We start from the raw sequence: 13,012 nt of genomic DNA on the forward strand, positions 1-13,012 counted from the left end.
TACGTCAAAATGTTCTAAAGCTAAAACAAGAGGTAAGAATTCCTTCTCTATTGTCAAATAGTTTCTTTGATGCTTATTAAATTTCTTAGAAAAATAAGCTACTGGATGATCAACCTCATCACCCTCATTCCTTTGCATTAATACTGCTCCTGCAGCCTCATCACTAGCATCTACAGCTAATGAAAAAGGTTTTTCAAAGTCAGGTGCCTTAAGCACAGGTTGTTGACCTATCATTGTTTTCAATTTCTCAAGTGCTTCTTGACAAGGCACTGTCCACACAAACTTCTCATTCTTCTGCAAAAGGTTAGTTAATGGAAGGGCAACATTAGCAAAATTATTACAAAATTTTCGATGATATCCTACCATTCCCAAGAATCTTCTGAGAGTTTTTTTCCCTGTTGGAGTGGGAATCTCTAAAATTGCCCGAACTTTTGCCTGAACAGGAGCTACCTTACCTTGACCCACAACATAACCAAGGTAAGTCACAGTGGCATGTCCAAATTCACTCTTAGCTAAATTAATAAAGTTAGCTTTTGAAGCCTTTCAAACAATTTCTCCACCACAATAATGTGTGCTTCCCAAGTATCATTTCCTGTCACTAAATCATCAATATAAGCATCTGTATCTTTCAATCCCTGAATCACAGAGTTAATCATCCTTTGGAAAGTACCTGGGGTATTCTTCATCCCAAATGGAAGAACGTTATATTCATATAGCCCAGATGGAATTACAAATGCAGAAATCTTTCTACCTCTGTCTGTTAGTGGAACACACCAATACCCTTTCAATAAATCAATCTTTGTAAGGAACTTTGCTTTTCCAACTTTATCTACACAATCAACTAATCTAGGAATTGGATATGCACCTGTTTTCATTACAGCATTCACCTTCCTATAGTCCGTACAAAACCTAATACTACCATCTGGTTTTGGCACCATAACTCAGGGTGAACTCCAATTCGAGTTAGAAGGTCTAATAATATTATTCTCTAACATATATTTAATTTCTTTCTCAACAAGTTCACATTTTTCTATGTTCATCCTATATGGGTGTTGTTTAACAGGTTTGACATCTCCAACATCTACATCATGTGAAGCTATAGTAGTCCTTCTCGGAACATCTGGAAACAAATCCTTGTATTTAAAAATTAATTTCTTCATCTGCTGTTTCTGCTCTGGCTGTAAATGTGCTAGTTTCTCATCAATATTTTCCAGAATGGTTGAATTTGGTAACCTGATAGAAGCAATGTTGGATTTAGAATGAAATTCAGATGAATCATCTATCATGTTCCTAGTTAAATCAAATTCATTATCATTAACCACAGCAGTCACAGTAGCAGATTGTTTCTCATAATATGGCTTTATCATATTTATATGACAAAGTTGTGTTGGTCTTCTACGATCTGGAGTTTTTATCACGTAATCCACATAATCGATTTTAGATACAATTTCATAAGGACCAGGAAATCTAGCTTGTAAAGGATTCGTTTGCACTGGGAAAAGAACCAGCCCCTTATCTCCAGGCTTAAACATCCTCATCCTAGCTTCTTTATCGTACCAAGTTTTCATTTTCTCCTGAGCCAATTTTAAATTTTCCTTAGCTAAGCTACAAGCTTTATGTAACCTGTCCTTAAATTTCAAAATATAGTCCAACAAATTAGTGTGTTCTTCCTTACTAATCCACTGTTCTTTCAACAAAGCTAAAGGTCCTCTAACTGTATGTCCAAATACAAGTTCAAAAGGACTGAAACCTAAAGATTCTCGTACCGATTGCCTTACTGCAAATAAAAGTAAGTTTATACCCTCAGCCCAATCACTTTCATTTTCCACACAATATGTCCTAATCATATTCTTGAGGGTAAAATGAAACCTCTCCAAGGCACCTTGCGATTCTGGATGGTATGCAGAGGAAGTGATTTGCTTAGCTCCCAATTTATAAACTATCTATTGAAACAATCCAGACATAAAATTACTGCCTTGATCAATTTGTATTTCCTTAGGTAACCCAAAATAAGTAAAGAATTTTATAAGAGCCTTTGTCACAGTTTCAACTGTTACATTCCTAAGTGGTACTGCCTCTGGAAACATAGACGAAGTACACATGATAGTCAACAAGTACTGATAACCAGTTTTTGTCTTTGGTAATGGACCGACACAATCTATAATAACTTTAGAAAATGATTCACCAAATGCTGGAATAGGTTGTCTCCACTTCCTCATCAACACTCCTTTTTCCAAGTAATATCCTACAGACACCTTCTCAATTTCACTATCTGGTAGAGCTTGTTCTCTTAATTTTATAATCTCAGGGTCTCTATTCTGCTTTGCTATCATCTCCTTCTGAGACAGAGATAAATCTTCATAGTCAGACTTACTCCAAGAATCTTGTTCAAACAATGAAGGTAAGAAAATCTCTGACAGATCCTCAAAACTTGAATCCTGAGTTGAACAGTAACAACCTCATTCTGCGCATCAATCTTTTTAGCCATAGCTCTAGTCACAACACAGGAAGAATCTGTGTTAGAATTCATCTCTGGTTCCTCTGACTCCATTGTCAAATGCACTTCAGGAAAAACTTGTCCACCTGCCAAGTCATTACCTAAGAATAAAGAAATATCCTTCACAGGTAAACTAGGCTGTAATCCTACTTTAACAAATCCTGTAACTCACCCTGACTTTAAATTTACTTTATGCAAATGTACAGGCATAAAAGCACTCCCAACACCTTGTATATAATTTACCTCACCAGTATCAGACTCTTCATTAAACTTCAATACACTGTCTAACATAAGTGATTGAGAAGCTCCAGTATCCCTAAGGATTTTTATTGGCATCGGAATAGATCCTTCTTTCAAGGATACAAACCCTTCAGTTATAAAATGATCATATCCCTTTTTAACTTGGTCAGACTCTAACAAAACCTCATTTGTTTTTATCGAACCCTGTAATTTTACAGGTGCTTCAGTATGTTGCACACAAGCATCTGGGACTGCTTCCTTCTCTTTGTTTTTCAATCGGAAACAGTTAGCTATTACATGGCCAGGTTTCTTACAATAGTTACAAATAGGACCAAACTGTCTTTCCTTCACAGGTTTTCCTTCTTCCTTACCTTTCTCATTAACTTCTGATTTAATTTCTGATTTACCTTGAATCTCTGTGTTATTTTTCCTCTTAAAAATTCTGCCCTGAGGAAATTTATTCTTATGGATTAAAACGTACTCATCAGCTAGTCTAGCAGAGTCCTGCAATGTATCAGTATCCTTCTCATTTAAGTAGGTCCTTACTTACAGGGATGCTTCTTTTAAATTCCTCCATTAAAATCAGCTCTTTCAATGTATTATAGTCCCCATTTACATTTTTAGAGGAAACCCATCTCTCAAAACACACAGCTTTATCATAGGCAAATTCCACATAAGTTTATTTCCACAGACTTCTTCAAACTTCTGAATCTTTCTCTGTATGCTTCTGGGATCAATTCATATGCTTTCAAAATCTGCTTTTTCACAATATCATAATAAAGTGCTTGCACAGTAGTTAAAGCTGCATAAGCTTCCTGTGCTTTGCCTTTAATTACACTTTGTAACAACACTGACCATTTATCTTTCGGCCACTCTGAAATCTGAGTAATTGTTTCAAAATGTTGGAAATATCTTTCCACTTCTGTTTCATTAAATGGAGGGACCAATTTAATTTCTTGACTAGCAACAAACAGTTTTCTAGAACCAGAAGACTGATTCTCAGACCTTAATTCCGCCATTGCATATTCAAATTCCCTCTGTTTACTTTCAGCTTCTAACCTACAATGCTCTAACTTCATTTGTTCGACTTGCAACTGCATCTCCAGATTACTTATTGGAAACGACTCTAAAATCGATTCATCAAAATCACCCAAATCTACATAGTGTGATGTGATTTTTCTCTGTATTAGAGCCTTCGATGTAGACTTCAAAATACCTTTAAGTTGCAATCTATTAGCTATCTCAGACTCCTCAGTTTTTTCCGCCTTCGCTAACAACTCCACGTCTGGCAAAGCCAGAAACTCATCAAAATTCATTGTTGCCGAATACCACTCACCAGCCAATCAAACAAAACAATCAAGTATTCCCCTTTTCCAAAACACCGATTCAAGACTTAACAAGCATTTAAACTCAAAAATGGTTCATCCCAGACGAGCCCCCATATTTATGTTACGGATTCAGCAACAATAAACATATAAGTGAGGCAGGGTTTTTTTTAATAACAAATAAAACATTTATTTTAAAAAACAAACCCCCAAAAGTAAACAAACCACTAACGCAACCGGAAATCAGCTGCTGTGCGGCAGCTTAAACAGTTCTTAAAGGAATAAAGCAAAAACAGTTCTTAAAGCGATGTTGCAAAAACAGTTTTTCATAGTACTGCAAAAGTTCAAAATGCTTACAGTCCATTAAAGGAGAGACTTTTTAGACAATTCAGATTCTCTTTCACGTCGTGTTGCTGCGGTTCCCAGTCAAACTATACTTTTCCCGGAGAATTTACGATGATGAAAATGAAACGGCTTAAAGGCACTGACCTTTCCTTTTCAAAACTGTACCCAACCCTTTCTGCTATTCACAGGGGTTACCATGGGGACAGCCAATGAATTCCTTCCGAATGAGGATCAAACCAGGTCGAACCTGTTTCACCGTTGAAATCGACTTTCCTTGAACTTTTAGCTCCCGAACTCTAATCTTTAATCTCCACTGATTTTTAACTGGCAGTATTATAAAGAAACTGCCAGCAATGACCTTTTAAACTTTAGGCATTAAATAAAACTCCACCTTTCAACCAAACTGCATCATAATATTGGACCACGCAGTGGCATGGAGTCAAAATGGCAAATCCAGCCACGAACTGCCCCTCCTCACAGGGAGGGGTCCTCCTTTTATACCCTACAAAAAAAACCTATCACATGATCTCTACTGGCAGGAAAATGATGTCACTCCACCATCACAAGACCACTACCTTAAGTCCAGTATAGCTTCAACACCACTGTCACGTGACAAGTACAAGCTACCCACGGGTATGTAACACTTTGTTTCTCCCTAACTCTTGTAGTGGTGTTTGCTTATCTACTCCACTATTTTATTCCTTCAAAAAGTGAAGAGAATGTGAAAGGTTTTATGGAAGTAATTTTATTGTTTCCTTTTTGTTTGTAGATTTTAGCTTGCTGTTCATTTCTATTTTCCAAGTTAAAGAGCGTTGAATCTGACTTGTGGTAACCAATTCTCATACTGTTTCTTCACTCTGTATATTGTAGAGTTATACAGCACAGCGATGGGCCTTTCAGCACAAGTGCTGTTTGGACTCAGCTTATCAGTCCATGCCAATCAAAATGCTTCACTGGTACCCATTGTTGTTTAAATAGGTACCTGTCCAAATGCCTTTTAAATCCCTTGTAATTATATTCCCTGGCACCACTTCCTCCTGCAGCTCATACACACAACCAAAACCCTATATGAAAAAATTACTTCTCAGATTTTGTAAACCAGCGGGTTATTGTTATGTCTCCTGCTCGCTGTGAAAATGGGGGACATCTCCGTCTCCCTTATTAGGGAGAGACAGAACCTGTGAGTTGCCGAATGCCAGATGAAATACTTCGGGGTAACTGCAAGGTCTGTCTCTTTGCTATTGCCTAGCTCACGCTTGTGCTGGGTGGTGGATGCACTTTTTTTTGCCAGTGGGGGAGGGGGGATTGTTACTTGCTGCCACTTACGCGTGGGAGAGGGGAGCTTCGGGGTTCTCACGTTTAACTGTCGTTCATTCCTTGGGGCACTTGTCTGCTTTCGTGGATGTTTGGTAAATAAAAAGCATTTCAGGATGTATATTGTATACTTTTCTCTGACATTAAATTGAGCCTTTGAAATTAACCCATATCGTATCAAACTTACACCCTTTAGCCCTACATTCCACCACCCTAAGAGAAAGATTCTGACTACCTTTTTATGCCCCTCACAGCATTATAAACCTTTATAAGGTCACCCTCAGTTACTTACAGTGAAAATAAACAGCCTTTCCTATCTCTCTTCATATGGGAAGTCCTCCAGGCAATGTCCTGGTGAATATCTTGTGTGGTTTTTAATAACATGGCAATCAGAATTGTACACAGTACACCAAGCGTGGCCTGAGCAACTCTTGTACGCCTCAGCTGTTATACTCAGTACCTCAGCCTGAGGAAGCAAGTGTGATGAATACCTTCTTGAAACCCTATTACCTATGTCGCCATTTTCATTAAGCTATGAACTTTTACCCCCCATGTTCCCCTGTACACTAATATTAAGTTCCTGTCATTTACTATTTGTCACATAATATTCCAAAATGCATTACCTCATGCTTGTCTAAATTACATCTGCCACTGCTCCCAGTTTATCAACTGATTTATGTCCTGTTATATTCTTTTACAAACTTTAAGTCTACAATTCAACCAATCATCATGCTGTCAGTAAACTATCATATCACATTCTCATACAATTCATGTGTATAACAACAAATGTCCTGGCATCAATCCCTGAAGTACACCACTGGTTGCAGTGTTCCAGTCAGAAAAGCACCCACCTGAGTACTATCATCAGTACCGAGTTCTGACGAAGGGTCTCGGCCCGAAACGTTGTCTGCTCATTTCAACGGATGCTGTCCTACCTGCTGAGTTCATCCAGCTTTTGTACGTGTTGATTTGACCACAGCATCTGCATCTTTGTGAGTATTATCCTCTGCCTTCTATGACCCAAGCCAACACATTTCCCTTAAACATGTGATGCAGCTTACATTGCAGAGCTTTGTCAAAAGCCCATCTAAAGGGCATGTAAACTAAGTCTACCACTTGGTCTTCAATTTTCTTAAATACATCCTCAAAAAAACTCTTAGATTTGTGAGATGGTATTTCTGTACACAATATCATGTTCACCTGGAAAAGCAGGGACTGATGAAGAGGAATCAAAATGATCCTGTCCTTTATGGTCTTTTTACCAGTAATTTCCTTCATATTGATGGAAGGCTCAGTAGTTTCCTGGATTATCCCCTACTGCCCTTTCTGCATAAAGGAACATTAGCTATCCACTTCTCTTCTGGTATGATGAAGATATAAAAATTGAGTCCCAACAATTTTGTCTGTTGTTTCCTTTTAAGAAAAACTGTCAATCCCTGAGGATTTATCCACCTTAATCTGTGCCAATGTATCGAACACTTCCTCCTTCCAGACACAAACATGTCCTCTTCCCTAATTCTCCATCCTCCTCCTTAATGATTATCAATGAGAAGTATTCACTTAGGAGCCCACTTGTGCTCCAATTCCACAAATAGATTTCTATTTACCTGTGAAGGGACTACTCCCTGGCTTCTAATATACACAAACAAAAACTTTTGGAATTCTCTTTAGACCTCTTTGGTTCTCTTTTTGCCCTCTTAATTTCTTTCTTAGGTTTGCTGTTACATTCCCTATAATCCTCACCAGACTCACCGGATACCAAAATGGCTACACCTGACATACTACTTCCTCTTATTTATGATCAATTCTTTAATTTTTCTGTTAATCATAATTCCCTCATCTTACCATCTTTGTTTTGATTCTCTGCAGGGATGTGCTGACTCAGCTCTTACTAACTCATCTTAAAGCAGTTGTTCCCAATTTACTTTTGCAAAGTACTACATTAAATTGTTGCTATCAATCCTCTTCCTAGTTCTAGGTTCATTATCCATACTCATCTGTCCTTGTTCCCTAAGATATGGTCAAGTTCAGCCCTTTCCCCGAATAGGACCCTCTACATAATGTTTTAAAAACCTCTTGAATGCATTTTATGAACTCCATCTTATTTTAGCCCTTTATATTTAAGCAATCCCAGTCAATATTGATGAAGTCAAAATTGCCTGCTGCTGCAACCCTATGCTTTTTTACACTTTACTCTAATTTTCCTACATAACTATTCTTCTAATTCCTGCTAATGGGAGGTCTACAGTATAACCCTGCAAAATGTCACACATTTTGTATTTCTGAGTTCTGTCCATATAGCTTCATTAGCTAGACCAACCGGGATATCTTCCCTAGTCAGCAATGCAACACTGCCTGAAACTTCCAGAATATTAGGCTGTCAGTCCCAATCTCCCTTAAACATGTTTCCATGACTGCATTAATCCCATGTGCTGATCTATGCTGTCAGCTCATCTTACTTGCCAGGTTTCCTATATTAAAGTAAATGTAGATGAGCCTCATCCAGAAGTGTCAAATTGTTTGTGAAGTAATTTTTCGAACAGTGATCATAGTTCGGTAAGTTTCAAGACAGTCAATGGAAAAAGATAACTATCCTCAAACTGGGTAAGTAAATGTAGATGTGCCCTCCTATGCTTCCTAGCATCTGTATCTGCTCTGCCTACTGGATGCCTGTTCTATTTTCTGCATGTTATTCTGCTTCCTCGTGTCTTTCACTGTCATCTGAGTCCCAATTCCTGCCTCTCTGGTTTAAATCCTTCCAAGTAGCACCAGCAAACCTCTTATGAGGATATTGGCTCCTCCCCCTCCAGTTTAGGGGTAATCTTCATATCACACTAACCTTGAGAATGGAAACTCATTCACAGAAATGACATGATTGAACCTCTACCATGCTCCTAGGTAATGCTGCAAGCAGCCATTTTGTTGGCCATCAAAGATGATCCCATTTCCTGTTTAGTTATTTAAGTTAAAGAGAATAATGTAAAAATAATAATTCATTTTTAATTTGTACTTTTTAACTGTAGAAGGCAAAATGATTTTGGAATTGTATATTAGGGACATCCAAGAAACTGTTACTGATCTTGAAAAATCACAAGGCAAGCTATCTAAGCAAGACAGGGTAAGCTATAACTCTCCTCATTTGAAAGCACTGTTGTCTGTATTTCTCTCTTTAATCAGTGAGTGCTCATTGTGTCTTTGGTTTCATAAATTTTTATCATCTGGTAGACTGCCTTTACAAATGCCTGCAGAGCAAAATCTGAATGGCTTCTAATGGCACAGAATGCTTCCATAGAGGAATTTGAGGAGCAAAAGAAACAACTGGAGATGAGTGTGGAACCAATCATTACCAAACTAAAAACCCAATGTGAGTGCAAATATCAATTCACAGTGAATTCTTTGGCATGGTTATTTTTCTCATTTCATTAGTTGGTGGATGTAAGTGTTAGTGGTTAATCAACAGGAGCAGGAAATAAAAAAGACACTGATTTGATTAGGTTGTTTTCTCACTTGGAAACTTCATCAGTGATACAGAAGTGCCAAACCAGGTTGGGAATGCAAATATTCTTATACTGATAACATAGATTAGTGCAATATCAGCCTCTTTTAGTGAAGACTAAAAGGAGAAAAAAGTTAAAATATGCAGCAATACTTTTTGGTATGCCTTTTTAAGATTCTTCAATTTTAATCTTGGAATTTGTACCTTTATAGGAGGGCATGTCACAGATTAGTACTGACTTCTAGGTCATTCACACTTCATTAACACATTAAATAACTATAAAGAAGCACATTACTATATCACAAATTTTCTTTTATATATATTTTTGTAATTATTTCAATACAATTGATTTTTTTGTAAGCCTATGTATTTTTGATATATTTAAATACATGATTTCTTGAGAAGAGGTTCATAGGTTTCACCAGACTGCCAAAGGGATCCATGGCATAAAAAAGGTTAAGAATCCCTACTTTTTGTAATGGCTCCAAAGACAGTCTGGGCTTAAATGCTAGGCCTGCAGTCACACTAATGTTTTGTAGCTGTTCAATGCCCAACAAGCAAGAGTTCAGCATTTAGCTCATTTACTTTATTGAGAAGCACAGAACTTTTTAAAAATATAAACTACTATGGAATAATCTGGGTGTGTCATTTATGAAATATGAGAAGTAAACATACCTGAAGAACAATTAGTTAGGAAGATAGATAATGTGTTAGCTGGTATTGCTGGATGAATAAAGTAGTCTTCTTTTGGATGTGTATAAACACCTGCCTACCACCTTCTAAGGTACATCTCCAGCCTTAGTCATTATATCTAGGTAAGGAAATACTTAGCTTGAAGGTAGGCAATACAAATTTGAAGCTGAGATTAAAAGGTATTTGACAGTATCAAGGAAATAAGGCAGGAATGTGTTAGAGGATCAGAGACAATGTAAGTGGATGGCACTGGAGATAGTTTCACAAATTTAACTATAGATATTCACAACTCCTCAGCATTTTCCTTCTCATCACTCTACAGAGTCGACTTTACTGCTCTATTTCCATGTCTCAGATTAAGTTACATGTTTTATTAAAACAAATACTTTTAAAAAACTTGACCTAGTGTAATTTAGTGCAGCATCAAAGTGCTTCATTCTCAGAATTTTGATTTACCATGTACTATAATAACCATGTGTTCATTTCTTTTTAGCTAAGTAGATTTACTTTTGGTACGTTATCCTTAGCTGAAACATCTGATAGATCAAGAAGAAGCTTCCTTAATAGTAATTAGAATCTAATCACATAAATGATAGGTAAGCAAATATAAAGCCCACATGCTCATCAAGGCTGTAGAAATAACAATGAGATAAATGACCAGGGATGTTTGGGATGTTATTATTTGAGGAAGAAATAATGATCATGGGACACATTAGTAAATGATGATGGGGATAATCAGATACTTAAGAGAATGTCAATCTTGTCAAATTCATTTTGAGATATTTGTGCTCAGATTTGTTCTGATTGCATTCAAGGGAGGGGAGTGGTCATAGTTGACCAGTAGAGGTGAATGGCTATTCTGCATTAAATAAAACCAGTTTCATAAACACAAGGGATCCTGCAGACACTGAAAATCCAGAGCCAGCCACACAAAATACTAGAGGAACGCAGCAGGATAGGCAGCATTACTGGAGAGGAATAAGCAGTCGATGTTTCAGCCTGAGATCTCTCAGTCCTTCAGTCAGTTTTATTTATTTTATATACAGTAACTACTCTTCTGCATTTCAGAGAGGCAACTCTCAAAATATATTTACAAATTAGAAAATGGAGGGACATCTTTAAGCATTTATTGAAAGAGGCAAATTGAGTTGGATCCTTCAATTTTGATAAAAATGCCAGATGTATTTTTTAAATATGGTTTCCTGCCATGAGTTGATGTGACGCAGTAACATAAGTTTACTTTAAATAATCAAAAGAGCATGGAGAATTTATTTTATACTTAAAATATAGTTCAACTAAAAGTAATTTATCAATTCTGAAACTGATGTTAGATTTTAAGAAAAAGGTTAATTTAAATTTTTTACCTTATTAAAACATGCTAAACTATCTCTGAAAACTTTGATTTAAACATTCCAGTTTTCATTTATGATACATCATTTTATATCGGTAAAGCTACAAAAACATTGTGCTTTGACGGCTTGGTTCTCAGAATTGAACCAAATCCAAATCAGCCAAATGATGATTTTCGAATCAAAAAACCTGTGCAAGCAGTTACGTATGTTTAGATTTCCTTCATTCTGTTTTAGATTGTAATTAATATGCTAAGTCGCTATCCTAAAATAAATTGATGTAAATACTGATTACTGCATGTAACCTCAGGAAAATCTCCAATGGTTAACTTTATGTAGAACACATACTTTGTGTATTTTTTACATGTACTGAATGTCTGTAAACATTTGTAAAAATCAACATTTTAAGAAGTTCCTCTTAAGAAAAACCTAATTTTTATTTTTCTCTTTTAATGAAGCTCCTCAGCCCTCAAAATCTTCCAAGAACTAACAAAATCATCACACTTGGCCAAACACTACAATCAACATGGAAGATAAGAGTAATTAAAATGTATAGCTTTTTTTAGTGAATTTATATCACTTCGATTCACTGCTGCAACTGGTATAAGACTTTAACATATTCTTGATGGCAGTTGTGTATTACTACCTTTACATATCTTCAAAGTAAATTTTATTATCAAAATATATATGTCACCATATACAACCCTGAGATTCATTTTCCTGTGGGCATACTCAGCAAATCTATAGAATAGTAACTATATCTTCATGCTATTCTAAAAATATAGAAACATGATAAAGAACATTCTAAAGGTCAGTTTTGTATCACAATTAAAAGCATTACATTTTTCAGACAGCTTCCGTGAAATGGAAATTTCTACAGAGCATTCTAAATGTTGGATCACTGAAGTGCCAATGCACAGGATTGGGAAAAATCTGCAGAGGGTTATAAACTCAACCAGCTCCATCATGGCCATTAACCTCCCCACCATCGAGGAAATCTTTAAAATGCAATGCCTCAAATAAATAGCATCCATCGTCAAGGTCCCCCACCACCCAGGAGAAGTCCTCTATTCTTGGGGAGGAGGTATAGGAGCTTAAAGAAACACATTTAACATTTTAGGAACAGATTCTTCTCCTCCAAAAGCAGATTTCTGAATGGTCCATGAATGTCACCTCACTATTTTCTTCTTTTTGCACTAATTTATTCTTCATATTTCTTATTTACCTTATAGTAATTTTTTATGTATTACACTGTACTGCTGCCGCAAAACAAAATTTCTTAACACGTGTCCCTGATGATAAACCTGATTTTGATTCTGATTCTGATAGTGGGTTCCACACCTTTTCATTACGAGTCACACTAGAAAAAGCACACATGCAGTTAGTCAAGGTCTGAGATTGATGCATTATCAATGTAGTATGTTCCACACTATTCCACTGCAAATTACATTGGAAATAACCACCATGTATTGTTGATCGTTGCACTTTTTTTTATGTGCATATACCTTAAAAAGACTGGTTAAAAAATAAAACTGTGAGTGTACTTTTGTATTTTTTTAAAACAAGAATTTCTATTAGTGCAAATGAGTTACAGCATATACAATTATTTTTACTATTTCAAAATGCGACCAGTATACTATGTTTATAGTCCAGCTTTTCTCTGGATATTTTTCTTCAGTTCATTTCATGTTTAGGATGACCTTCCCAATGGACTTGCGCTGCAACACGTGTTGGAAAGCTTCATTTACCTGGA

General features: G+C 36.4%; 2 protein-coding genes across 12 annotated transcripts in view; one reads left to right on the plus strand and one right to left on the minus strand.

Moving 5' to 3' along the window:
• The window catches only part of ankrd45 (ankyrin repeat domain 45), a 36,645-nt gene extending 23,983 nt beyond the window's left edge, over positions 1-12,662 (plus strand). For 7 of the 9 annotated variants that reach the window (XM_059984894.1, XM_059984897.1, XM_059984890.1 and 4 more), the window contains 3 exons: positions 8,745-8,839; positions 8,947-9,085; positions 11,718-12,662. In XM_059984894.1, coding sequence (XP_059840877.1) covers positions 8,745-8,839; positions 8,947-9,085; positions 11,718-11,749 — 266 coding nt within the window. In that variant the 3' untranslated portion in view covers positions 11,750-12,662. Of the gene's footprint in view, positions 1-8,744; positions 8,840-8,946; positions 9,086-10,403 lie in introns of all 9 variants that reach the window. The other 2 variants (XR_009514831.1, XM_059984891.1) reach the window with 2 other exon arrangements.
• A 138-nt stretch (positions 12,663-12,800) lies between these two features.
• Positions 12,801-13,012, minus strand: part of LOC132402188 (quinone oxidoreductase-like protein 2) — a 55,270-nt gene continuing 55,058 nt past the window's right edge. For all 3 annotated transcript variants that reach the window (XM_059984887.1, XM_059984888.1, XM_059984886.1), the window contains one exon: positions 12,801-13,007. In XM_059984887.1, coding sequence (XP_059840870.1) covers positions 12,939-13,007 — 69 coding nt within the window. In that variant the 3' untranslated portion in view covers positions 12,801-12,938. The remainder of the gene's footprint in view (positions 13,008-13,012) is intronic.

The sequence above is a fragment of the Hypanus sabinus genome, chromosome 11 (genome assembly GCF_030144855.1).
Source record: "Hypanus sabinus isolate sHypSab1 chromosome 11, sHypSab1.hap1, whole genome shotgun sequence".
NCBI classification, from domain to species: Eukaryota; Metazoa; Chordata; class Chondrichthyes; order Myliobatiformes; family Dasyatidae; genus Hypanus; species Hypanus sabinus.